Raw genomic sequence first — 25,284 nt, forward strand, 5'->3', positions numbered from 1 at the left:
GATGCCTTTTGGAGGATACTTGTTCAGGTGCTCAAATACACAGAAAGGGATAGAGTGTGGCTGTTGGCTTCACCTGTGCATGTTGTGTGTATATGAATTGTGTGTATCACTCTGTCCATATAATTAAGCTGAGATCATGTGGGCAGAGCGTAGGCATAAATTCTCTCATATGCTATTCTGAATTTGTTAGGGCGGAAGCCTGCGGCCACAAGTGGCCACAATCCTATACCCCTTCACCTGCATGTTGAGACAAACACCTAAATAGTGTAAAATAAACTGTACTGTAGGTACTGTAGCATTCTGTAAAATAAACCTTTGGTCACCCTGTGATGCATTTCCAACTACAGTAATGGCTAATGTTTTGGCATTCTTGCCTTCTGAAAGAGATGAGCAGGTTCATCATTTATTTCCTTGTCCTTTATATGTTTTTTTGTTATTAATATGAGAAACCAATGTCTTTGTTGAACCTTCAGAGCAACAGTTAAACTTGCAAGGATAATGAGGAGCTACATTTGTTTTTAATTGCATAACTATAATTATACTGCTATCTGCATTTAGATATTGCTATTAAAAGTTTAAAAGTGAGAGGCGCACCATAGCTTGAATTTTAAACAAGCCCAAGCCTTGGTTGGTGGTGATAAATAACAAGTGTTCTTTGATTTGGCAGCCTGTCTTGCAACTGAACTGTCCACATGGTCAAATAGCTGCAAGATCTCCTGGTGCGGGCTCTCGCCTCTTTCTGTAGTGAAGGAAGCAGGGGGAAGTAGGAGAAGGGAGTTCACTATTTTGGGGCTTGCTCATAAGCTTTTCTGAGGAAAGTCCTTGTGTGAGGGCTGAGGCAGAAGGAGCAACAGCCAGTCTGCCTCAATGCACGGGTTTCAGGGCCAGCCCCAGTGCTTTTTTTCTGGGGGGGGGGAACACAGGGGTTCGCATACCCCTAAAGATTTTGTGAATCTAAGTTTGGCCTCATTGAGCAGCAGTATTTCAATATGAGTAGGTAAATAAGAGTACCCCAAAACATTTTTTAAGGAAAAAAGCACTGGCCAGCCCTGTCATTAGGCAGAGTGAAGCAGGCACCTTTGGCGGAATATGCTGGGGGACAGGAAGTGGACAGAACTCTGTGTGCCATTTAACTCACCTCACATCCTCTAAGATAGCTTCTGCCCACAGGTGCAATGGAGGATACTGAACTCAGCTTCTAGTCTGGACAGCTTCTGTGTTTGGAATGGGAAAGGCACCATCTTTTCCTTTGCCCACAGGCAGCAAAAATATTTAGGAGAGAATATTTATTTGATATTTATGTGCAGCTTTTTCATACAAGCATTCTCAAAGTAGCTTACACAGACGCAGATTAAACTAATTTAAAGAATAATAAAAAACATGACATCTTAAAAAAACACCCTAAATAAAGGAATGAAGAGCAGCATAAGGCAACAATTTAAGAACTTAACTTGCCTGAGCTTGAGGGAATAAAACCGCTTTTTCCTGTCTCTGAAAGGAAGACAAGTGCCATAAAGAAATGGACCACCTAGGGCATGTTTGGCATGAAGGTCTGAAAGGGGTGTTTGCTTAGATGTGCTTACAAGCTTCCTTATTGAAGAGAGCTTCAGAATGGGTATTATATGTCCTCCTAGGTGTGTCCTTGTGAAGAGATGGATGTCTGCACCAAAGTTTCCAGATCACTTTTATTATTTTTATTTTCTTAAATTTGTATCCTACCTTTCTTTTGTTGTGGAACCCAAGACGATAAACATATGGTTTCCGGGCACTCAACCTCCATTCAGACACTGACCCAACCCAGCCATGCTTAGTTAGCTTCAGCAAGATGGTAGCCTCATGTGCCTTCAACCCATACCCTGGGACTTTCAGGGTCAGCCCCCTGTTGCCACAAAGGCATGAATGACAGTAGCAGGCATCTCTTTTCCAGTAGGGGGTGCAACTAAAGTTGGTAAAATGCTGCTACAGGACTATTGTTACCTGATCATTTAGGAGAATTGCTGGATGGACTAGTATTATCAGACTGTAAACCTGCAACTCAATAAGGAGTAGGAGCCCATCTGGGTAGAACTAATATTTTATGACCAACTGGTCCACTGAGTATCTCTCCCCAGCATGACAAATCATCAGCTCACTCTTGCCTGGGTTACCTTTTATCTATCCAGCTCATTACTAATCTCAGGTGCTTGTTCAGAAAAGCCTCTACCACCACCTTGAGATAGACTGGAACTTGTAGGGAAAATGTAAGGAGAGGGGAATTTGAGAAATATGAACTGGGGAAGTAGGAAAAGAAGCTGAGTGTTGATTAACCCTCAGAAGAGGTTGGAGTGCATTTTTTTTTTAAAAGCCTAGTTTCTTGTTATTTTTCTTACATTGCTGAGTTGCTGCTGTTTTCACAGTGATTAAAGTTTTGTCTGCAGAACTAATGCTTAACAATTGCGTGTGTTCTATTCAGAAACAGGGAAAGTCTTTACATGGGGCAGAGGAGACTATGGTCAACTTGGATGGAGCGGGATGCTGAATGAAGGAGAGAGCCAGGATGAAAAGAAATTGACTGAACTCTGTTCGAAAAAGCAAATTAGTGCTCCTGTTGCAGTGCCCAGCCTCACTGGAGCATCTGAGGTAAGGAAAAAACATGAATTTTGTTAGGGTGAGACCTCTAATTATTTGTTTGTCTTGTGTTACTAATTTACCTTTTGAGCAAGGGCTGTCTGTAGCCCTCAGACATTATACACTGCTGTGCTGTGGTGGTAACAACAGATGACTGCCATCTTGTACCTCTGTGGTGGTATCTATTGAAGCAGTCTCTGAGAAGATGGGACCTTGCTAAAGTCCAATTTTACAGTACTAGCAATATAAAGAGACACAAGCTTCCCAGATAAATTTGTGCATCTAAAAGAATATATTGGGTAGAATGCAAAATAGCACCAATGAGATTGTTCTGTCAGTGCAAGCATTTCTCTTTGTGAGGTGGACCAATTGCTCCTCTTCTCCCCGTGTATTTTCTTCTGGGGGTTTGGGAAAGACTTAGGGAATGGGTTGGGGGGAAGCCCTGCTGCATCAACAGGGGTCCTTGTGGCTTCTGCTAGAGGAATAGGTTAGTTAAATCCAGACTGATGTTGGGATACTGCCAGGGAGACAAAGTCCATCTTGACTCCACGTCGTCTCCGGACGTCCATCGATCTCCCGTAGACACGCAGTATCAGCAATTAGCGACAGGAGCTCTAGAAATAGCTTCCCACATTCTAGAGCCGAGGCACGCTCTTATCAGCAGATAAAGTACAGCGAAAGATGCACCCAGGAGAGCATGATTTACAAGTTTATTCAGCGTTGATCAGAACAAAGAAAAACCATGACTGCCTGCTTGAGAGTTTCCGGCAGAGAGAGAGAAACGAAAGCCAAGACACAACATAAACATCCTGTGAAACAGGAAATACGCAGACTCTGTGACTCAAAGCCTGCTCCCTTTTAAGGTGGAATGGAAATATCCTAACAACTGATGATGATGATAATGATGATGGTTCCTTCTCTGTTCTTTGCCATGAGATCCCAGCATGGATTGCAATAATTTAAAAAATACGGTACTAAAACCAGTTAAATTGCAGTCAGGAGACTAGGGTGGGCTCTGAAATTTATATCTTGGTCATCAAAAGCCAGGGCAAGGTGGTGTGTTTTCAGCATACCACGGAAACTGTATTATGAAGGTGTCAGATGCACCTCTTTGGGAAAGGAATTTCATTGTTTAGGGGTTGCCACTCCAAATGTGAGCTAGATGAAATTACCAGAGGGCCTCCTCTGCCTATTTCAACACCCCAGACAGTCCGTAGGAAGGGAGTTGGTCTTTCAGATATATTATTTTAAGAGTGATCCTAAGGGTTGCGTTTTGTTTGACATAATCTGGATATGCCTGGTTATGTTTCCCCCCCTGCTTAGTAACAGCATATTATATTTTAGTGCATCTGTAGTTCAGTTTTTCCATGTACATGTTCTGATGTACCATCTTTTTTGGAGCTGAGAGTTTCAAAGGACTATGGACCTATGTTGTTGTTGTTTAGTCATTTAGTTGTGTCAGACTCTTCATGACCCCATGGACCAGAGCACGCCAGGCACTCCTGTCTTCAAACTCATGTTGGTAGATTTGATAACACTGTCCAACCATCTTGTCCTCTGTTGTCCCCTTCTCCTTGTGCCCTCAGTCTTTCCCAGCATCAGGGTCTTTTCCAGCGAGTCTTCTCTTCTCACGAGGTGGCCAATGTAATGGACTTATACCTAAATGAAAAAAGAAGTTGCCTAGAGTTTGGCCAATTAAAAAGAGCAACTTTAGAAACATTGAATACTGTGAACTCACGTGTGGGAGGAAGTGAGAGTTTGTTTTATTAATAAACATCTTAGTAAGATCAGCAGTGTTTAAGCTGCTACTGATATAGAATGAAAGAGCTTACAGTGCTGAATTGGATAGCTAAAACGTTGAGATGTCAGATATAATCAGATCATGAAGAACCTAAGTGTAACTGGTGTGTATATATGTATGTGTGTGTGTATATATATATATATATATATATATATATATATAAACAATATTGACATTTTGGCACTAGTTGGTGGCAGTCACAATCCTGGAATGTAGCTAAAAATGGGACTGTCCCTTGTGGAGAATGTCAGAAGTAAAACACCTCTGAATACTTGGGTGTCAAAGTCTTCTGCCCACATCACCTTGAACTGTGACAAGGGGCATTTCACAGCACAGAGACCCCATCACTGATCACTGGTGACATCAACTGCAAATCCAACACTAAATCAAGGAAGCATTTTGCACATCAAATGCTTCTAGATTCGGTGTTCCCCCTGCCCTTAAAATAAAGGCTGTTTCTAAGCAGGGGAAAAATATTCTGGTTAATTAACATATGCATTAAATTTTCACATTCCAAAGCAAGAAACATAAATATAGAGAGAGAGGGAGAGAGTTTTTTTTTTTGAATAAGTTAATCTAATTAGTTTTTTAAAAAAAGTTGATGGAACATGAAAATTTGTAGGTAGGCGTATTCTTCATCATGCTTTCTTCTACAGAAGGATTATCCCCTTTCCCTTGTGTACACCTATTAATGATGCTGGCGTATAGGAACACAGCAAGAAATTCCCGTAGAAACATTTTAACGCCCCTTTTTGCAGTTTATCAAGTCTTCCAGCAATGTGATAGCAAGGATGATACAGCAGAAAATAATAATATGAGGCTTGTCAACATTCATGCATACTTGCCTTTATAAAACTCTTCTTTTTTCCACATTAGTGTTAAGTTGCCTGTCCTGGAATAGTTCTGGTTATCTTATTTGAAATATTTGAAAGCTGCCTTTAAGGGTAGAATCACTTTCAAATTAAAAGATAAAAGTATAATATAATCAAAATAAATATGCATAATGAAAGCCACTTGCAGGAGAAAAACACACACCCAGCCAGCTGTAAGCTAAACACAATCAGCAATGCAATAAAGCAAAACATACCTTCAAGGAAAAGGCAGTGAAAACAGATGGGTTACAAGGACTCTCCTAAATGACTGTAGGGAATGAGGAAGACTTGCCCCCATCAGCAGTACATTTCAGGAGGATAAAATCACTGCAGGGAAACACACTTCTGCCCAACCTGATTATTCTGATGGGCAGAAGGCCTCAACTGATGAGCTTAATGTACAGAGCGGCTGATATGGGGGAAGGTGCCCTTCAAATAACTTGGACCTAAGAGGTTGGTGGCTTTAAAAGGTTAAAATATGTGCTTTAAGATGGACTCTAAATAGACTGCTAACTAGTGCAACTGCTGCCAGCTGCCTGCCATCTTCTTCTCTGGGCCCAGAGGCATTCTGGGAAATGAGGTTGGTGGGCAGCTGGAGCCTTGGCTGGCGCAGTGCTGTCACTGCCTCGCCATGTGCCATTCCTCTGTGGTATCGTCTGGGGAACCTCAGTGTCTGGCTGCAGGGTCCCATGAAAGTGCAAAGTGTACTTATTCAACTTATCAACTTATTCCAAGTTGATTAGCACAGGCACACTTTGGAAATCATTGAAGAGCTGTCACTGTGCCGAAGTAACATATATTTTCTCTTTATACATATGATTGCTTCCAACCTTGAGCTCTAATATTATTACCGGAATTCTAAACATATAAGGAGAAAATGCAAATATAGTAACAAAGTAGAGAAGTGTTCTGTTGCATTGAACTATATTCCACTGTAAATGGCTGTGTTTGGTGAGGCAGATAAAATAAACAACAATATGAAACCTGAATAAGCATCAGATCTTCAATTCTGAACAGCCAGTGTGGTTAGAGCACTGGACTAGGATCAAGGAGACACATGTTGAAATCCCCACCCAAAAATGGAGCTGATAGGATGAACTTGCATGAGGCCTTGCCTCTCATCCTAGCCTATTAGGTCAATAATGCTAATAATCTACAATAATCTAATAATAACAATAATGGGATTATGGGCTTGTTTTGTTTTTTCTCTTGTTTTTATTATGCATTTTGTTTTTATTTTGTATTTTTATACTGTGAACCTTTCTGAGATATTTGGATGAAGGATAAATGAAATCAATGGATAAATGAAATCAATACAATATTAATAGCAACTTTTATCCAAATCTAGGCTATTGAATACTGTTTATGTTTACAGATTTATGCATATATTTATTGGGAATATGGGTATCATGGGTTTAACACATTTTGCTGTAAAAATGTGGACTACAAAGGCTTTCAGGGAATATAATAAGCCTTTGAAGCTAGATTTGCTATTCAGCTGCCAAGAGCAAGTCTTCAGTACATTAGATGTATCACTAAGCTGATTACCAAAATCGTAGGTCTTAAGGAAATAGATAATGCAATAAGTGCATTTTTAATTGTCTGCTCTTTCCTGGTGCCCTGAAAAGTTAATTTTGTTTAAAAAACAGCTGATTAAAATAGCAGGAGGAAGATGATGATCTTTTCCCTTGCCTTAATATCAGCAAACTGAAGAGAAGAAAGGGAAAAAAGAGCAATTTAAAACACAGCATCATTATCCATTGGATTGGCCAACTGGTGGCTTCTGGGTTAGAGCAGCCTCTGAATTATCTGATCTCTGATGGCCTTATGAAAAATTTAGACAAACCATGGTAAAATGTTTGTTTGCGATTTTACCTATTAGGGAAGGGGGAAAAACTTTTTCAGGTGGTAAGAAATCAGAGAGCTGATAACCCTAAGGTTACAGAAGCTGGCCATCCTTGCTGCTTATCATGTTTATGTTTCAGAGGTCCTGTTCTGTTTTTAATAAACTCAGTGTAAAAGGGGAATAATCACATGGCAAATTTTGCATTGTAAAGATAGATCTTTAGGTTTGAGGTGATTTAGGTGCAGAATCATTACTGCCCCCCCTTGTTTTTGTACACTATTGTGCTTTTTCTGGAACCTTCCTCCTTAATACTTCTCTGTCACTTATAGTAGGGACAGAGAACATGTGGCCCTCCAGTTGTTGGACTACAGATCCCATAATCTCAGACCACTGGCCATGCTGGCTATGGCTGATGGAAATGAGTCCAACAATTTCTGAAGGGGCACAGATTCCCCATCCCTAATTTACAGGCCCATTTGTCCCAGCCTGTCTGTGACTATATACAGATGTGGCTGCTGCCTCATATCTAGTTTGGACCTAAAAAAGCATGGCTTTTTCTGTTTATTTGTGTCTCAATTCTCCTCAGTTCTGGTTTAGGCTTGTACTCAGACCGAACAAGTGCTTTATCTTTGGAGGTGACTTTTGGTTTGTGTACAGTGTCAGTGTGGAGGCAGATTGGCTGCGAGCCAGTGAGGAAATAGGCTATTAACTCACACTGATTCCATGCTTAGAAAGCCGTACTGAAAATAATTAGAACAAAGTCACTTTATTTAAAAACATTCCCCAAGTTTTTTGAAATTTTCTTTCATGTTTGCGGTTTAGACTTTTACATAAAAACGGTGTGCTTTCTGCTATGTTAAGTAAGATAACGTTAACAACAAGTAACTTCCACCATTACATTCAGTCCCTCATTAGTAACCTTACAAGCTGTTTTAAGTTCAGCGGAAGATGTAGGAAAATGTAAAGCAAGGTAGATTGAATAATATAAGCTGTGAGCAGCTTGCTCAAGAGTCCTTACACTGGTTTGGGGAAAAGCCAGATAGAAATTAGTTCTGATCTTCCACAGAACACAAAAAAAAGGGGGGGGGGAGAGGAAAAATCTGTCTAGTGTCAGACCTCTTAAGAACCGGTCTCCATCCCCCTCTCACACAGCAAGTTGCTCATGTGCAGTGGCTCTCCATGCCAGCACAAACATTCAAGGCTGGGGAGGAGAGAAATGTCCAGGTTCACACTCTGAGTCCAATTGGCTCATTGGCTTGCTGAGGTCACCAGAAGCAATTAGAAGTATGAGCATCTGCGGGGTGGGTCTTTCATGTTCATAGGCCTTTGTGTGAAGTTGCCGTCTTGAGTGGATACCTATCTGATGCCTAACCAACTTATTCAAATCGCTCCAGTAATGTCTTGGTTTTCTGTCTGAGATACTGATAAACATTTCAATAGCTATTTCTCATTATGACAGTGGTTAAACCTAACTCTACTTTTAATACTAATTTTAATGGTTTTAGAATAAGCTTGGAGGAAACCGATATAATCATATATAGTCATACCTTGGGTTGAAGAAGCTTCGGGTTGAGTGTTTTCGGGTTGCGCTCCGTGGCCACACCCGGAAGTAATGGAACGTGTTACTTCCGGGTTTTGCCACTCATGCATGTGCAGACGCTCAAAATGATGTCACACGCATGTGTGGAAGCAGCGAATCGTGACCCACACACGCAGATGCGGGTTGCGTTCACTTCAGGATGCGAACAGGGCTCTGGAACGGATCCCGTTCACATCCAGAGGTAGCACTGTAAAGAGTAACTTAAAAGATCGGTACAGAAAAATCTTCAGTATAAAATCCTTGTCCCTAAAACTATGTTTTATAATCAGTGAAAGTGAGATTTCACATACAAAAAATAAAAGTAACTGTAGAACACCAAAAGCTGCATATTACTTATATACAAGTTGCTGAAAACCGTAAAAGTAGAAATAATATCAGAGAAGGTGTTTTGCATAATATGAGGTTAATTCATAATAAAACAGACAAAAGGATATCACATAGTATGAAAATCTTCAGTTTTAGACTTTCTTTTGGATAGGTGAATTTGTGGGGTGAACTTTTGGAACTTTCCTACCCAGCTTGTAGGAAAGTGCCTTATATCAATACATGCTCCATCTATCTTGGTGCTGTCCATACTAACTAGCAGAGCCTCTCCAGAGATTCAGGACAGGAGATTTTTCCAGCTCTACCTGCAGATAGGAGAGACTGAGCCTGGGACCATTTACATGCAAAGCCTGTGCTCTGCTGCTGATCTCTCGCCTTTTCCTTGCAAATGCCAAACAGCTATGGTTGCATCCAGTGTTGAATATTGAATATGCAGCACTAACTAGAGAAATAGCTAAATCTTTATTTAACAGGCGCTGTAAGAAGTCAAGAACGAGACAGAGAGTGTGATCTGTGGTATAGGATCAATAGGCTGAATTGTGATGTTTTCCTTTTTCCTTGAAAACAAGATCCCAGAATATTGAGTACAAATCATTGCATTATCTTGCACTGTTGTGTTCCCTAAGCCCTTCAGAATGCTCCTCTTTTGGGTGAGGCCTGTGAAGGTGCTTTTAAGAAGAGTGAATTATTTAAACAGTCAGCCAAAAGAAGCGGTGCTTTAGAACACTGCTGTACCTGAAAATTAGGACAGTGTACAGTTTCCACCATTGCCCATTTTGGAGGAAAAGCATAACACTAAAAACTATTTTGTTTTCCAGCTGCACAGTGTAAAATTTATGGGAACAATCCACCAGGAACAGAATAGAAGAACTTGCTAGGAAATTAAGCTTTGTGTATTTAAGTATTTAGCCAATGCTATCCCAAATGTCCATGAGAGGTAAAAAGCTAAAAATATGAAACTTCTATTTGATACCTCGCTCCCTGGAATATATATAACATATCAAAAGCTGAACATCACTCTTAATTTAGCTGCTAGAATAAAGCCAGATGATAGCACTTTAATGGGGGTTCTGAAATGACACACGACCGAAATACGTTCACTGTTGGGCAGAGTTGAGGACTATCAACTTGCTGGTCCAGTCTTGGAGCAAAGTGGTTATGTACCAAAAGGTGTCCTTGTTCAGTGTTAAGTGATTGTGATGGATGTCTTAATGGACAGAGTGGTCTGGTCATATCTGTTTTAATTCTAGCTTCTGTGAGTACATTATACTTGGAATAGTAATGAGATGAATGAAATGACCTGAATTCTGTTGCTGTTTTACAACATAGCAAACCCCGGTTAACTTGTGCCATAGACTGAATTTTGGTTTGGTGGGCAAAAAGTGGTTTGACCAATCCATCGTTTACTGTGTTTGGATGCACTAGCAAGGCAAGATAGGAAGCTCCTAATTTCCTCCCTTTTTGTGTGTCTGAAGTTTGTTATCACTTCTGAACAAAATGAAAAAAAAAATTGTTTGCTCTCATATTGGAAAGTGTCCATTGTATCTCTCTTTAAGTGCTTGAGTGTTTGACTGTACAGTAAAGTATACCCTGAGACTTGGGCACAGCAGAATCCTTCTCATGTAGTAACTATCTGGCCCAGGGCTAGCCCAATACATTTTGGCACCTAAGGCGCACCTCAAAATGGCATCTTGCCTCTCCGGAAGGGAAGGGGTGAGGGAAGATCTACATTAGGAACAAGGATAGAAGAAAGATCAACATCAGGATATGCTGCTTCAGTGGATCCTGCTGCCTGAGGCGGTTACCTCACCATGCCTCGTGTGGGCTGGCCCTGATCTGGCAGACTGAAGATAAACTCTAACTTCCTTCCAAAGTGTGCCAGTAATCAGAGATCATTTTATTTTCACTGATGAAATCCTGATATGTGGTTACTCTCAGAGAAGTACTGTATTTTTCCGTGTATAAGACTAGGTTTCCCCCCTAAAAAATAATATCAAAAATTAGGGGGCGTCTTATACACAGATACATCTCCCCCCATTTACTTAAATCTGACTCCCCCCAAATAGGGGGCATCTTATACATGGGGGTGTCTTATAGACGATAAAATACGGTCTATTTTGCCTCCATTCATTTTCACAAAGGAATGACATGACTGAACAGGGATTTTGGTGTGCATGTTTGTGAATGAACTGTTCTGGAATGATATTTTAGGTTCAAAGTGCACTAACAAAAACCACTTAGAAAAAACACAGTGTTGGTATCTAAAAGTGGATGTGGCAAGATAAAAGCAAGCTAATAATACTCACAGGTCCCTGGAGAAGAAAGGAGGATAAAAAGGAGAGAGTACCTTTATCTGCAACAATATGTGACTGGGAGAGGCTGGTCCATGGGGTTGTATCCAGTGCTGCAGCTTCACTCTTGTAACAAATTCTTGTGTCCGCACCAGTGCCTCCTCTTTCTCTCCTGTTCCCTCCAGCCTCCCATGTGCCCTCCAAATTAGCTCCAGCTGGTTTGGGGACCCACTGTAGCAGATTACGGGGACATGAAGAGGGAAGAGTAGAAACAACTGTCCAGTTATGTGAGTGGAACTCCACTCATACAACCCATGGATGAAATTTTGAATTAATTAATCACACCATGCAGATCTTAATGGGGGCCCAGGTTGGCAATATATTTATCAAAATTAGTGGCAATGTTCTAGGTGAGACCCTGTCCTTCGTGTGTGAATAAAAATAATCAGCCCTCAGTCAAGTTCATCTAAAAGTGATCACATTTGTATTTGCTGTCAGTATTTGAATAGAACAAGTGGTATGGGGACAAGTCTCTGACAATGAGGTTTCCTGCTTGAAGCCCTGCAGTCTTTGACAGAACATAGTTAAGAAGCAATTGATATTGTCCTATGACCTTACAATGTTCTGTTGATCAACAGCAGGTGGGCTACTAAGGTACATGGACCCACCCTATTCTTCTGACAATACTTTGTTTTAAATTGTTGTAACCTGCTCTGGTATCGTATGGTGAAGGGTGGATAATAAACTGAAAGAACAACAATAAACAAGCATCACCATCAACAGGTATTTGCTAACATTCTGGTTTTGCACCAGGCAAAAAAAGGCAAAAGTGGTAAATGAGGGAAACTATTTAAAGATAACATGTCTGCCTTTGGAGGAGCGGTGTCATTAATGTGTTCCTTGGAAGTGTCTATCAGGATTTGGGGAAGTTATATTATTATTGATTCTATCTCAGCAAGCCAATCTGTAGCTGTATTTAAGAATCATTGGAGCATAAAAAATATCTCTAAGATGGGTTTTTAAAATAAATAATAATAGTAATAATAGTTTTGACATACGGCATCTTTAAATCCAAAGGTAATTTTTCATTTCATTTAGTTCTGATGCACTAGTTCAGCTTGCACTAAAAATAGATGAAATGAAATCCATACCCCTCTTTTTCTCATCCTCAAAAACAACATAGATCCCCTCTTCCAATCACGCTTTGTTCCCGAGAGATAAAGAAATGAGTATTTAGCAAATATTCTTTTCTACCAACACGATAAACTAAAATGAATGGATTTATCCCCTTTCCCCAATATGGTTAATTGCTTAAAATTCATGTTCTGCAGTTCAATAGTAATGATTAGAATGTGGTTGTATGTATGTCAAAGCAATGTTAACAACATGTTGTTCATTGAAATTGCGGAACTGGTGTTTGCAAAGTGGCTGTACTTTTCCAACTTGCACGTTGCCAACTCTGTGACACTGGAAAGAAAATGGAGAAAAAAGAATTAATATGAAGATTTTTGAGCACAATATGCTCCTACTTTTGAACACTCTTTACTATCCATTTCTCTAGTGTGACTCGTTTTAACACAGAGCCACTTGGATCTTCTTTTAAAATCATTTTTTTTTAAAAAAAATTTAAGATTCCATAAACACTACAGAGAGATGGTACAAGTTCTACAGTTGATAAGCAAGGGGCCAACAGAAGAATGCGGATGTGCTTTGCACATAGAGTTCCCAACATAACAAGTTGTGGAATGTAAATAAAGCTGGTCAGGAGGGAATTCAGGTTGAACTTGGAGATCATCATGAAATAAAGGGAATAATACATGTTAGCATCAAAGCTTTTTTTAGGTGTTGAAAGTCAAAACTAACACTGTCTGCTGTGCCTTAAAGATTGCAGGGTGCCAGGTGGGACGACTAGTATAATATGCTGTTGCTGTCCAGCCCTCATGATCAAGGAAAGCTGTTGCATTCTGTATCAGCTGTAGCTTTCAAATATTGATTTATCTTTTCATTTTTTTCTGCTGCCTTTCAGCCCCAGCTGCGCCCCCCAAAGTAGCTAAAATTAAAAGCACATTGAAACCACATACAGTGGTAACTCGGGTTACATACGCTTCAGGTTACAGATGCTTCAGGTTACAGACTCCGCTAACCCAGAAATAGTACCTCGGGTTAAGGACTTTGCTTCAGGATGAAAACAGAAATTGTGCTCTGGCGGCGCTGCGGCAGCGGGAGGCCCCATTAGCTAAAGTGGTGCTTCAGGTTAAGAACAGTTTCAGGTTAAGAACGGACCTCCGGAACGAATTAAGTTCTTAACCCGAGATACCACTGTAGTTAAAATAACACATTTAACAACCATTCATCAATTTATAACAGCAGACAAAACAGCATTGTTATTGGCTTAGTATAGCCTGAGAGTTAAAATAAATGGTGGACACATTTTCTTGTTTGATCTCTGAAAATGGAAGTGTTAAGAGCAAGATGCCATGATTGTACTACGGGACAATCTTGTCCAAATTCTGTACAACCAAAAAACAGTTGAATTTTTAAAAGTAGTTCTAAAATTTTACAGTATTTCAAAAGTACAAAATTTCAAATAACAAAGTAAACTTCCAATAAACTGGAAACAGCACATGGTTGTACTTCAGTGTTATATTTACTATTCCAATACATCAAGAAAAATACAATTTCCTCATGAATTTATTACATTGATTTACTTGCATCCCTTTATAAGAGGCTAATTCAATCATTCTCATAAGAACTGCCTTTTTCCCCCCTTATCAGACAAGGCTTTCACTTTTCTTATTGAAGTTATTATTGGTGTATCTATTTTATTCAGATGGCAGAAGTGCTGCTTCCCAGCAAAAGACCTTCCTTTTGTTTATCGGGCCACTTTCTTGGCACTGCCTTTATTTTAGTCATGCCAGATGGCTCAGAATTGGCCATTCGCTGTATTTCCACAATTGCTGTCCACTTTGCCTGAGGAGGTGACACCATCTGCCGAGTGGATTCCTTCCCACGTGTACTAGAAATCATTTGGGGGAATTGGATCACATTGTCGAATTCCTCAAGATGTTTGGAAATGAAATCCAGGGTATGAATTGGGTATGCTGTGGGTAGCGCTGTACCTCGGGTTACAGACGCTTCAGGTTACAGACGCTTCAGGTTACAGACTCTGCTAACCCAGAAATAGTACCTCAGGTTAAGAACTTTGCTTCAGGATGAGAACAGAAATCGTGCAGTCGTGGCGTGGCGGCAGCGGAAGGCCCCATTAGCTAAAGTGGTGCTTCAGGTTAAGAACAGTTTTAGGTTAAGAACGGACTTTCGGAACGAATTAAGTTCTTAACCAGAGGTACCACTGTAGACAGTTTGGTAAGTGAAAATACAGGCCTTAGGTAACATCACATCATTATTAGTGTTCTTGTCATTGGAAGAATCCTGGAAAACTGGAAAATATTTTCAGGCCCATGTTTGGAATGTGTGTCTACTCTGATGTGAGACCCTGAGAACAACAGATGAGTTTTATCTGAAACTTTGTCTACATGCATACCTTGGATTCATATCTGATCAATCACACATTAGAGCAGGCATCCCCAAACTCAGCCCTCCAGCTGTTTTGGGACTACAATTCCCATCATCCCTGACCACTGGTCCTGTTAGCTAGGGATGATGGGAGTTGTAGTCCCAAAAGAGCTGGAGGGCCGAGTTTGAGGATGCCTTCATTAAAGAAATGTGTATCCATGGTGACTTTCTGATGACTTTTTTCTACAACTTTTTAAAGGATGCAGTTAGGGGATGTTTGAGTAACTTAGGGAAATGATTCTTACCATTTGAGATAATTTCAATTCCTGAGCATAATTTATTTAGTCTGTTACCTGAAGTTAAAAGGAGTGTGATAGAATATATGTTGTTCACACATTTGGCTTTAACTTTGAGTGGAAACTCTAAAACTCAGTGAGTCATAAGAGTCGGAACTATTCTTTATGGAAGAGCTCTTGCAGAAGAGAAAATTTATTTTGCCCAACATGTTGAAAAACACCACATTTTATTTTAAACAAAGATCTGCAGCATGTGAAATGTATCATTTGTTCAGGCATAAGGCATGCTGCACTGGCTTATCTTTTCCCTCTGAAGATGAGGTTCAGTGTTGGGTCAGATCAGTGTCTGATAGTTGTATATAATAATAATGATTCACTTACTGTTTGTGTTTCTACTATAAATGTAAATGTGTTTGACATTCTTATGGATATGCAGTTTTATTATCCTTTTTTACTGTGTGGAGTCTTCTCTGAATAATTTATTTTATATTAACCTTTTAAATAAGCTCACAAAGGCTGTTTAGCTTGAAAATAAATTTCTAGACTCTTGGGGGCTAGGAGAGATGGGGTATTCTGTCTCTCCAACAGCAACTGCTTCCATGGAACCTGTCTTCCGTGAAGTGTTGGTTGCACCAATTTCTAATACTACTTTTTGTAAAATTCCACCATCAACTATCCCAAGAAGAAAGCCAAATTTTCACATGGGTTCTCCTTCTGCATGACCTGAAGTTTGCACTTCAACTACTTTCCCTGTACCCACACTCCTTATTTAACCCAAAGAAGATTTTACCCCTTCCAAACTATTAGGAAGCAGGCTCTTTGATGCTCATGGAAATGAATACATTCATGTAAAACTTCTCCCTCAAAATTGTCTATGACACATACTGTTTCTCCTACCCATTTGTTTTCTGGTTCCAAGCAATAATCTGAGGGTGCACGTTTCTTCAGGGTGTGATCCTGAAAAATTTGAACACCCCGCTTTCTAGGTTTACCCAGAAATTGCCAAGGTGTGTGTTTTTCGAGAATAATGGAGCTGGGAGCAGAGAAAGGAAAAGAGAGAAGTTGCCTTGTGTTGCACTTCCACAGCAACCAGTTCATTAGATGTCTCCAGCCTGACCAGAATAAAAGGTGAGAAAGGAACTTAATCTCCCAGTAGCCCCTGATGCAGTTGAGGCTGTCATCGTAAGAAGATTACTCTGAGAGGATGTTCCATGAGGATCCATGGGACTGGGTTATCGGGAAGCAAATCTTGTAATGGGCTTACTGAAATATATCCTCTTCCAAAACATATATTTACCACCAGATTCCTTGCTGCTCTACCTCTTGGTAAGCAGCAGCAACATGACTGACCAAAAGTCACGTGAGGATCAGTGGCCCATCACACCATCCACTACTGTTTTATATCAAGTGTTGTTCAAACAAATCTTAATTTTAAGTATTCACGATGTCTTGATCCTCCAAAAATTGTGTCTGCTTGGCCCGGATTCAAGATGATATATTCTCAGCATGGCAGCTGACAACTTTTGAATAGTTAATTTCCAGTAGTTACTATATTTTAGCATAGCATGCTGAGGAGTAAGTGTCAGGATGAGTTGGACATTAGCCCAAATCATCTGGGGAAAGCTGTGCCCTCAATTATGTGTGCATATTATAGTCATACCTCGGTTCCTGAATGCCTCCGTTTTGGAACGTTTTGGTTCCCCAGCGTCGGAAACCCGGAAGTAACTGCTCCAGTTTTTGAATGATTTTCGGAAGCCGAACATGCTACGCGGCTTCCATTTTGAGTTTGTGGCTGTTGAATGTTTTGGAAGTTGAACAGTCTTCAGGAACGGATTACGTTCCACAACTCAGGTTTGACTGTACATGTGTTTGTGCTTCCACTGTATTATTGTACCTGATTTTACAAACTGCTTGTTTGTAGTGCTGGATAAATGAAAGTAAGACAAATTGAGCAAGGTAGTGAGTTCCGTATCTCAGTAACTGATAAAAATACATGCTTAAGCTAGTAGTTTTATGAGCTTTCTTTCCCAAACCATGACCGTACGAGAAAATTGGAATTCTCTCCCTCCCTCCCTTTCACACACACACACACACACACAGCTGAAAAATGTATTTTTTCTGCTTGTTGAGGATACACAAGCATTCACAAATTAGCATATGTAAGTGTGCCAGGCACATATATGAAAGTGGCTTCAGTTTAATTAGGCTTAGTTGAAAACGGTACTTTTCCACTGTTGTTGTTTTTTAAGTAGGAACTGTGAACGTGCTGTAACAAACTGCACTGCAGGCTGCAGTATCTGGTTGGCATGCCAGGAGCGTCACTAACAGTGTACAGCTAAGTAGAGATTGGTGAGGAAACTGGGTCAGAAAACATGCCTACTGTACCTGCAGAGACTGCAGAGCAAAACAGCAAAGAAATGGGACTGTCCACAGTATGGCACTGTCTTACAAAGTATAGAAGGGGAAAGCTGCGAAGAGCAGACCAAAACATACATCTCGTAGCTCATGATGTAGCTCGGTTTTATTGCCAGGGATTGTAGTCATGTCTGTTGAGCATATGAATTTGTTTACCAATGAAAAATTTGCATGTAGAACCATGAAGACCAAGATTAATGAGGCCCATGTAAATTTGTACATAAATACTTTGAAAAGAAGAATATTTTATACTGGTAATTAGGGCTGTGCAACCACCATCATCTCTGCTTTGGTTTGGATCTGATTCAGTGATTCAAGCCCTGATTTGGATTGGATCAATTTGGACCTCAGGACATCTGAAATTTTGGTCCTCCCATTGACTTGCATTGGGAAACCAAAATGGCCATATTTTTATATGGAGTTGCATGAAATTTGGAAACATGGTAGCCCCTCAGGAAGAGATGAACCCCAACAAATTTCAGACATGTAGATCTTCCTTGACTGCATGAAGAGAGACCTCCATTCCACCCAGACTCCCTTCAGCATAGTGGTTTGGATTACTTTGCTTATCTCCAATTGCTACATGAATATATCATGAAAAGCTTAATCCAGATGTCCATCTAGGAAAATGTGAATTATGCAGAGAATGCAACTTGTACCCTTCTGTATGGATTCAGTAGACAATAATCAGTTGAATACATTTCCAGAGCCAGGCAACAGGATACACAAGAGAGGAAGAACACTTTAACTAAGAATTTCTTTGACACTTTTTATACCTCCACATTCAAGGTTTTTCTGTCCAGTTTTGGATGATTCTTCCTTCCCATTGTATCCTTGTTGTCCAGAGAACTCTTGACCTCTGAAGCTCTAAGACGGTAGAATACAAATGTTGTGGCATTTGGACTGATTTATCATTCCAGTATATTATCACAATATATAGCTGTTCTCTCTGTAATGAGAAATCAGATTTGTAATTGTATACTTTTAAACCTTTTTTTCTTTTAAAAATGATTCCATTTGTAAGAAAGGCTATGATAGCTCTACTGAATTTTAAATCTAAAACTATTGTTCACAGTCCTTTTTTTAAAAAGTAAAGGAAAACTGGGGAGGCTATTACTTTTTCCTTAACCGAAGCAAATTAAAGAAAATATCTTTGGCGGGGGGTTGTGATAGCTATTTTGCATTGAAGTTGAAAGCTTTAGCAGTTTTCTGTTCTGATGTGCTGTGTCAGTGCTTAGCTTCTTTCCATTAAGTTGTGCCATTCTCTCTTCCTGGAAAGAAATGCTTATTTCATGCTCTTCAGCATTAATTTTCAATGTATTGAACCCCCCCCCCCATTTCCTGTCCCTTCCCAGCATACTGCATTCTTCAGTACAGATTGGGGTCACAGTGGTCTCCTGGCTTGTACTATTGGAAGCACAGAAGCCAGATATAAAATGGCATGGCCATGGCGGGATTAAATAGATGAAAGTAAATGTACTTCCCATCTGTTTCTCCACTTGTCTTGCTCAAGTACTGGTTATAGGGGAAGGAAGTGTTTGTAAGTGATCAGCTTTTTCTTGCTATTTCTGCCTTGACACACACATATATTCTGAATATACTTTCCAGCACAAAATAGGCACAATAGCTATTTTTGCTTGGATTCAAAAACTACCGTCAAGTCTCCTGTTCTGTAGTAGCTAAATATAGATTTATATAAGTGACTTATGCCATGTTACAGTAACAGGGAACTGAATCCAGGTCTGCTTTTGTTGTGATTCCTACATTGCAGAGGGTCAGACTAGATGATCCATGGTGCCCCTTCCAACTCTACAATTTTATGATTCTATGAAACAAATGTAATTGCTAGGGTTCAGGCAAGTCGCTTAACCATTTCCTCATACTTTCTCTGGGGGCACAGTAGAGTAGAGGGCACCATGTCATAAATGATGGTGCTCTCTACTCTTTCTGTGAGGCACTTGCTCACTAGCGCCACACCAGCAGCATGAGGCAGCTGCTCTCACAGTGTGGAAATGGCACGAGAGGCCCCCAGGCTCTGCCACTGCTGCCCCTTTTCCATGGAGCCTGTGCTGAGGAACTATCATGAAGGAAAGGGACGGAGGAGTAGTAGCAGTGCCTCCAGCAAACCTGGTTTGAGGTGAGCTTCCAGCTCTGTCCTCAGCCCCTGCCTCCCTCCCCCCACTTGTGTCTAGTATTCCCTCCTCCATTGTGTTAATTGTCAGGTGTGTGTGCAGGAGCCAGGCCCTGTGACCAATAGGACTTTGCAGGACTGGGGCCTTCCTGAGTTTGTTCTGAAGAGGCAAGGCACGACCTCACAGGTGAGGCCAATTGGTAACTCACAGCACCTGGTGGCAAGAGCCGGGAAGGGTTATAAGGTCAGCATTTCCCTTCAGCTCTTTGCCACAGTAACATGCTTCCTGCCTTGCTGTGTTTGGCTTCTTGCTTCCTGATCCTTGAACCTTGGCTTCTTGACTCCCTGCTTCTTGATCCTTAGACCCTTGACTCCTTGCTTCTTGATCCTCGGACCCCTGACTTTCTGACTCTTGCTTCCTGACCCTCGGACCCTCGGCTTCCTGAATCCTGGCTTCTGGACCCCCGTTCCTGCTCCCACCCCACCATCTTGCCCCTGGTCCTGACGTCCCCTGCCAGGACTTCAATTGCTGGTGAACCAGACCGTGACATTAATGCATGCAGCTGAAGTCTTCAGAAGGGTAAAAGGTAAAGGACCCCTGGACAGTTAAGTCCAGTCAAAGGTGGCTATGGAGTTGTGGCTCTCATCTCGCTTTCAGGCCAAGGGAGCTGGCGTTTGTCCACAGACAGCATTCCAGGCAGGGCCGGATTTAGGTTTGATGAAGCCCTAAGCTACTGAAGGTAATGGGGCCCTGTATATGGGATATTTTAGGGTGCTGGCTAGCAGGTGGGGCCCATTACTTACATCATAGGAGCCTACACAACACAAAACACTGTTGCTGTATGTAGGTTTTATTTTATTTGTTTTTTTATCTTACATTTTTGAAATGTGAAACCAGAGTGTAAAGAAACTCCGTTTACTTTCCCGCTGCAGTGGTACCTATTTATCTACTTGCACTGGCATGCTTCTGAACTGCTAGGCTGGCAGAGCAATGGAAACTCACCCCATCACGGGGATTTGAACTGCCGACCTTCTGATCAGCAAGCCCAAGAGGCTCAGTGGTTTAGACCACAGTGCCACCTGTGTCCCTACAAAAGGAGTGGTGCCTCTAACAAGCCTGTTCTGAGGCACAACTCCGAGTACACTCAGCTCCATCACCCTAGCATCACTCTGTCTATGACACCTCCTCCTCCCAACATGTTGGCACCAATGGCCGAAGTCAGAAACATGGAAGCTTTTGATCTAATGGAGGTATCTCACTGGTGGAGAGGATGGAAAGTGGCTCTTGCCAATTCCCCCTTTCCCCGCTTGCAGAACTCAGCATCACCTCCTACTCTGGATTTGCAGAGAGCACAAGGGGGTGCAGGCAAAATCCAGCCCCTCCTTCCATCAACAGAACTCTGTGCAGGGAAGGCTGTGCTAGCAGGGATGAAAGCTGAATGCCAGCCCCAGGATAGTACCATTTTTTCAAAACAAACATGGCTGTAAAGTACTTCAGCATATGTTGACATAGCATCCATTGCTTCTAGAATGTTTGTTATAGTTTCATTATCTTTCTTTCATTTTCAACCTATTTTTAAATAAATTTTACCCTACTAGAAGTGAAAATGAAGGAATGGTATTTGCTGCTTTTAGAAATGGATGGCAGTGGTGTGTGGGTGCGTGGGTGAGAGAGAGTGTTAATGATTATTAGTATATGTCATCCTGAAAGAGGAAAATATTCTAATTGCCTGCTACAGTGTGCCTAGGAAATGGTTTCATGCAGCAGCATTCAGACCAGACACTAGGTGTCAGCTGATCCATACAATGTTATCCAATAATATGTAGAGGGTGAGGAGCTGTCCTGATAAATTTCACTGCGGCTTGGTTGCTAGGGAAACTGCTTCTTTTGTGCGTGTACTGTGTGTGCAGGAAAAAAACCCACCCTCTTCTGCATCATATGGGTTGTGCTTCACAGATACTGCAGCTTATGCAAAGCATTGCCATAACATAGCAGCAGATACTCCCATCTTTGTTTAGCAGGATGAAGAAGCTTCTTTCATATTGTGGTCCATTCCTCTCTTTCCCTTTCCCTTATATTTGGACACAACACTGAACATTAATTATTCTATTAAATAAGAACAGAAAACATTGTATTGTGGGTCAAGGTATTCATTGGTAAGCTGTGAGTATTGTCAGAAGAAGTCAGGTAGGTTAACACAAAAGCACACATGTTGATTTGGAACCAGACCTGGTCATGATAAGAGACTCAATGAAATCAGTGAGGCAATTAAGTCCTGACTAGCTTAATTGATTTTATTGCCTAAGTCTGAATCCAATCCATCGCCACATTCTTTGTAGAGTGGGAGGAATTTCTTGCAATGGGAGGAGTAAGAATTCTGCTGTAGAGGCATATATCAAGGTTAGCCAATGTGGTACCTTACAATGCTCTTGGACTCTAGGTGCCTTCACCCCATGCCATTTGTCATACTCCTGCGGCTGAGGGTAGTTGATATAATTCAATGGCTTCTAGAGTACGCTGTGTGGACTACCCCTGACATTATAGGATGAAGAGAACTTGAAGTTTATATGGCAGACTGCCCCCACAGCTCAGCTCTCATGCATCTAAATGTTCAGCGGGGCTTTGAAACATGAAGCCTCTCCTTTTAAACCTTTACATTCCCCACATTTAAACCTTTACATTCCCCACATGTATTGATTGATTGATTTAAGTCTGTTTGAATGGCTGCCCAATAATACATGTTGTATGGGTAGCTCACACCATCTTTAATCTTTTAAGTAGGTACCAATTTCGGCATTCAGATTTTGGCATCCTGCTGGTTGATACCCCTGGTTGATATTTTGACCCCCAGGGGAAAAAAAAAAACTTATGCCGAGCCGTTAAAAAGCCCCATGAGTTACTTGGAATATTTTTATTTTTGGACAGGGGCACACACATTCTGACCAGGTGGAGTTCAAAATGGGATGGTGTATTTTGAGGCATTCTAATTTTTCCTCTGCAGTTCTGCATATTTAACTGGCTTTCTTTTAACTGCATTTCTGTGCTTGCAACAATAAGTCCAGCTTTGTCTAAGAGTAGTTATGTTTTCTCCAAAACTGCCAGATTTTTTTTGCATAACATGGGTATCTTAAGAGGAGGGAGACAACTTTTGAGAACTAGTAAAGGAAACATTTTAACCACAGATTTGGAGTGAATGTAGCTATGGTTACATGCCTACTTGCATCTAAAGACACTGACCACAAGATAAATATTGTTATTTTTGTCACCTTCTTTATTAACAGCAAATATATTTGTTTGTAAGTGATCAGCTTACAAACTCTACTGCTTTTTCAGTGTAGAACCATTGAAATTATTGAACATGACTAAGTTAGGTCTATTAATTTCGTGGGTCTATTTTAGTAAAACATAGTTGTATACAGCTCACTATCTAAATCCTATTGGTCTACACCTAGAAGCATAAATGTATTAAGCTCTTACATGAGCTTCTCATATAAGACATGTTTAAGTGAATTAGCCACTCTACAGCAGGATAAATATTATGTTTTAAAATGTCTATATTAGATGCTCCTAATACCACCTGCTGTGGTTTTTGTGAGGTGTCTCAGTGTGTATGGATTGTAGGTAATGCGTATGCATTTCTTAATGGTATTTATTGATGTTTGTTTTTAAATGTGTTGCAAGTCACTTGGAGACCATTGGGTAACAAGTGACTAAGAAGTCTAGATGATGATGATGATGATGATAAAGTGTTGTTTCACAACCAAGTACTGTCTTTCTTGATTATTGGCTTGTACTGCACATCTCATGCAAAAATGGTACTATTATTGGCGAGTTTGTTTGGGATGCTTTGTTATGTGACCGTACTATCATTAGTGATCCATGGTGATGACTAATGAAGGAATAATCATATCTTCTCCACTGGCACACACAAATAGTGGCATGTGGAAAATTGAGGAAATGTTGTGAAGGTGTTCTCTCTTCCAAGATAATGGTCACTGACAACTGAAAATAAATTTGAGATTTATTTCGATTCCTACTGCTGAAATAATAAAACCCTTTGCCTACTTTTTGAGAGAAAGTCAGTTGATTTATATCAGGCCTGTTTAACCGGTTGATCGCGTGATCACGCAATTAAAGAAGAAAAGCTCAACAACTCTTGTTGAGTGGGAGTAGATCGCAGTCTCTTGGATGTTGGACACCCCTGATTTATATGAACAAAAGTTCAGTCTCCCTGCATAAGTAGTTACCCTACAAGGCTTACAAGTCTAAAATGGACATAGGGAAACAATGGAAGAATGGTGGTGGCGGCATCAACAGTAGAAAGAGAAGAATATTACCCTTAAAATCTGAAGATAGAGGAGTCATTTTTGTACAGCAGCCACAGTTTATGCTACAGAAGTGATAAGTTTGTATCAATGAAATGCAGTAAAATCAGAATATTGTGCATGACTGTTGGGACATGGTTGCCCAAATGAATATTTGGAGAGCCCCAGAATGTTGCTCAGCTTGGTGCCAGTTTATGTGCTGTTATAGTTCAGTGCACTTCATGCTTAATGGCCTTAGTTTGACCAGCTGCTTTATATCACTGAAAGGCGGGGCGGGCTGGTTATTGTTATGTTTGCGGGTCTAGTACAACAGAGAAAACAGCTGGGGTAAACACAAGCACCTGCCATAGGTCCTTTTTATTGTTTTAGAAAGACAGTCAGGAAACAGGAAGTAGCAATCTGCTAAAAAGAAAAGCAACGTTTGGAAAGATTTAAAGTTTTCATAGGTGGCAATGAGTATAGTTACTGTATGTCTGGGGTGGCCAGCTCCCAAGAGACTGTGATCTGCTTACAAGAGTTAAAAACTGGCAGTGATCTACCCCCTTTTGGGGGGTTCAGGCAGTGGCATAGCGTGGGTTGTCAGCACCCGGGGCAAGGCAAGTAATTTGCGCCCCCCCGCTGCACTGTCCCTCCCCCAGATAGTCCCTCGCTCTCTCTCCGCACCGCACCGCACTGCACGCCTGGCACCCTCCCCTCCACAGTGGGCGGTGACCCGGCGGCTCGGATCGGATTCGCACAGCCAGCACTGCAGTGAGAGAGAGTGAGTGAGCCAGGTAGGGGCAGAGAGCTGCGAGTGCGAGCGCCCCCCCCCAAGATGTTGCGCCCGGTGCGGCCGGCCCCCCTGCACCCCCCATGCTACGCCACTGGGTTCAGGTCAAAATTGTTGAGATTTTTTGGGGAGGAGGAAGGCCTATTTTTTAGGCATTCAGATCAAAGTTGTTGAGCTTTTTTTAGGGAGAAGGAAAGCCCCATTTTTGGGGGGTGCAGGGCAAAAAATGAGCTTTTTTTAGGACAGCCAAAGTTGTTGAGCTTCTTTGGAGGGAGCCAGTGATCTACCACAGACGTCCAGTGATCTAACGGTAGATCACGATCCACCTGTTGGACGTTCCTGCTGTATGTATTCGAGTTCATATTTAAAAACAAATAGTTTATTTAAAGGTAATAAATATTAAGAGCTGTCTTTGTTTGACTGTTACATCAGAGTAAGCAAGTAAACATAAAGGGCGCTGTGTATAAATGCATAAAAGGTGCTACAAATGAAT

The 25,284-nt window shown here is 41.0% G+C and overlaps 1 protein-coding gene across 5 annotated transcripts in view; it reads left to right on the forward strand.

The window, feature by feature from the left end:
* SERGEF (secretion regulating guanine nucleotide exchange factor) overlaps positions 1–25,284 on the forward strand; it is a 101,324-nt gene that overhangs the window by 17,894 nt on the left and 58,146 nt on the right. For all 5 annotated transcript variants that reach the window (XM_083426373.1, XM_083426375.1, XM_083426376.1 and 2 more), the window contains exon 9: positions 2,453–2,619. In XM_083426373.1, the coding sequence (XP_083282499.1) occupies positions 2,453–2,619 (167 nt within the window). The remainder of the gene's footprint in view (positions 1–2,452; positions 2,620–25,284) is intronic.

This window comes from Podarcis tiliguerta, assembly GCF_965153285.1.
Source record: "Podarcis tiliguerta genome assembly, chromosome: 1".
Lineage (NCBI taxonomy): Eukaryota > Metazoa > Chordata > Lepidosauria > Squamata > Lacertidae > Podarcis > Podarcis tiliguerta.